The sequence below is a fragment of the Gouania willdenowi genome, unplaced genomic scaffold (assembly GCF_900634775.1).
Source record: "Gouania willdenowi unplaced genomic scaffold, fGouWil2.1 scaffold_412_arrow_ctg1, whole genome shotgun sequence".
Taxonomy (NCBI): Eukaryota; Metazoa; Chordata; class Actinopteri; order Blenniiformes; family Gobiesocidae; genus Gouania; species Gouania willdenowi.
In genome coordinates, this window is record NW_021145173.1 from 78,419 (window position 1) to 81,280 (window position 2,862).

The window sequence follows — 2,862 nt, forward strand, 5'->3', positions numbered from 1 at the left end:
CAGGATCCACAAGGGATCCAGCTTTACCTGCAGACGGGAAATGTCCTGAAGGGAGGTCACCGTCTGCCCACGTACCGCTGTGCCCGAGGTTCTACGTCACTGGAGTCTTTTCATCTTCACCTGAACCGTTTCATCCCTGGTAAACATTGTCATACTTTATTTGTTTTTGTTTTTCATACAAAAGTATTTTGTGACTACACTGAAATATAACATGACGGATCCTAAAGAATCAGATTAATTGCAAGTCTTCTAATGATTATAAACAGAAATATGTTGTTGGAACAATATGTATGATGAATATTTTTTTATTCTCTGTTTTCTGAATTACTTTATAGGGACCCTGGCAAGTGATGTCTTCTTCCAGGCCTATCTTTTGGATGGGCTATCAAGGTGGAATGAGGACCGGGTTGTGGCAGCATCAAAGGATGAGCAGTCGTGCTCATACAACCATCTGCTCCGTCATGCTGTTAACACCCTAGCAGAGGAGGTTCTGGGCGAAAAGATCATCCCTTATGTCGGGCCAAGATAATACACAGGTTGATTATTGTTATATGATTGTTTGTTTTTGATTTCTTCAACTTATGCTTTCATCTAAAGTTTAACTTTTTTTGTGTTATTGTTTGTGCTTTTTCTTTTCTTTTCTTTTCTTTTCTTATCTTTTTTTTCTTTTTTTTGTCTTGTTTGTTAATCATCATTTTGAAGGTGAGCTTTTAGGTGTGGAATACCTCTATCAGCAAACTGGCAAAGTTCTGCAGGACTACAAAGTGGTCATTGAAGAGTCTGAGACCACTGAAGTTGAGATAGATGAGGGCTTCACAGGACATGACAGTACCCACACTAGAGGCAGAGCAAGCACTTCTCGCCTCACAAGCATCTGCAGCTGTTCCTGGTTCCTCAGCAGCTCCATCTCCTCAGGCTACTGCCTTTGTGCCTCCCATTCCCCCGTTATCCCTCTGTTGCCAGTGACTCAGTCACATGTCGCCTCATCATCAGCTTCTGCAGCTCCTTCACCTGCTGTGACCGCTCTGCTCCCCATTCCACACAAACAGTTTCTCCTGCAGAACAGTCTAGTGAGTTTTACACAACTGTTTCTAAAATCTCACGTTTTGCTTATTTTTTTAAATTTAAAAATGTTTTACTCTAAATACTTGTCTTTTTCTTTTAGCATCAGCGCCATCTACTGATCCATCTCCACACTCCTCCTCATGCCATGTAAGAAGTTGTTTACCTTAAAGAAAAAAAAAGAATAGCTTGGATTGATGAGTGTGCACTGCTGTCATCAGTGGTTCTTTTTTCTTCTTTTTGTTTTTGTTAGGATTGGGTTGGCCCTGATAACATTGAAGGGTATGGCGCAGTGCAGGATCTGGCTGATTACTTGGCTGGACTAAGAGACCACCGTCTTGCGCTGACTCAGGAGGAATGTAGTCAGGTCATTGCTCTGTGGCAGGAACTGGGGGAGTATGACAAAAAAAAACTGTCTACCCAGCTCGACACCAGACCAGCCTGAGCAAGGGACGATTCCGGGCTACGAAGAAGATTGTGGCTCCAGGTGTGGAGAGCACCAAAAGGTGAATTAAACTAGGAAAACACAATATCTGGGTTATGTTAAAAAAAGTTAAATATAATGTAAGTCACACATTATTGTAATGTTTTTAAAGCATACATTATTTTTAACTACAGGTCTTTCGTCGGGGCTCACAGTCCTGCACAGTGGCCCGACTGCAACAGAGTGGTTGAGGCGATCTTTGTCAAGCTTTTTGCCATCTACCCGAGCACTGTGCGCTGTGAGGGAAAGAAGCTGTCAAGATACACTGTGGTGATACGCGCGTACAAAAACATCAGGGAGTGCGTAGTCACAAACGCCAGGCTGATGAGAGAGACCACTATACAGCTGCCTGAAGTAAATGCTGCAACAGTTTCACAGTGGTGAGTAGGATTTATATAAATATACATATTTTATGTAGAGCTGATTTTGTTGACCACTAATTATGAGACTTTTTTTTTGTTGTTTATGAAACTTTATTACATATTCCAGATTAAGGCCTCGGGGACATATTTGTCTAATGTAAATCACATCAAAAGCAAGATTACATTTTTTGTCCATTTTACAATGTAGAAACTTTTGTTTTCATATAAATTATTTTGTGTTTTCATAGGTACTGCAGGCGGTGCAAGGCACAGGAGCAGGATATTTTAAAGCAGGGTCTTCCAGCTTTACAGGCCCCAATGGCAGCTCCATCAAGACTCCCACCTGCCCTGCAGAAAGGACAAACTTTTACATTTGGCTCTTTAGCTCAGCCTCATCCTTTTGTGCTGCCACCGAACACTGCTGGGCAGGCACAACTTAAAGGAAGACCACCATCTCAGCCACCACCACCACCACAGACATTGCTCTTTTTTCATCCTGTTCCACCTGCCCCTCCAAAACCCTTCATTACTTCCCCTCTAACATTTCAGACACAGGTAACACCTCAAGCAGTTCCCTACACCACACAGCAGTATAGGAAAAGAAAAATGGAGGCAGAGCAGTCAGGTATTTTTAAAAGAAAATACACCAAAAAGAAAGACACTATAGTTTGCAGCAAGTGCAAAAAGGACAGGAACCCTCCAGTATTTTGGCAACTGGTATTGAGAAGAGACTGAGACTCAGTCCTATGATGAGTGGAGGGCTTTACTGGAGGAGCGCAATTATGGCAAAAAGTAAATAAAGTGGGAAATGAGGAACCTCTTTCCTCCACTCTCATCACAGGGCTGAATTTGCTATTTGTAAAATAGTTTGTAAATTTGTAAATAATAGATATTTTTAAGTTTTTTAAAAAAGTATATATTTCAAGTATTTTATATCTGTTTGTTGAATTTTTC

At 41.3% G+C, this 2,862-nt stretch overlaps 1 protein-coding gene across 1 annotated transcript; it reads left to right on the forward strand.

Annotated features, from left to right (window-relative positions):
* The first annotated feature begins 1,465 nt into the window (after positions 1 to 1,465).
* LOC114460154 (formin-like protein 8) lies at positions 1,466 to 2,643 on the forward strand. The gene is made up of 3 exons (XM_028442193.1): positions 1,466 to 1,568; positions 1,681 to 1,926; positions 2,157 to 2,643. Exons 2-3 carry the CDS (start codon positions 1,871 to 1,873, stop codon positions 2,641 to 2,643), a joined length of 543 nt encoding a protein of 180 aa, XP_028297994.1. The 5' UTR covers positions 1,466 to 1,568; positions 1,681 to 1,870.
* The last annotated feature ends 219 nt before the right edge of the window (positions 2,644 to 2,862 follow it).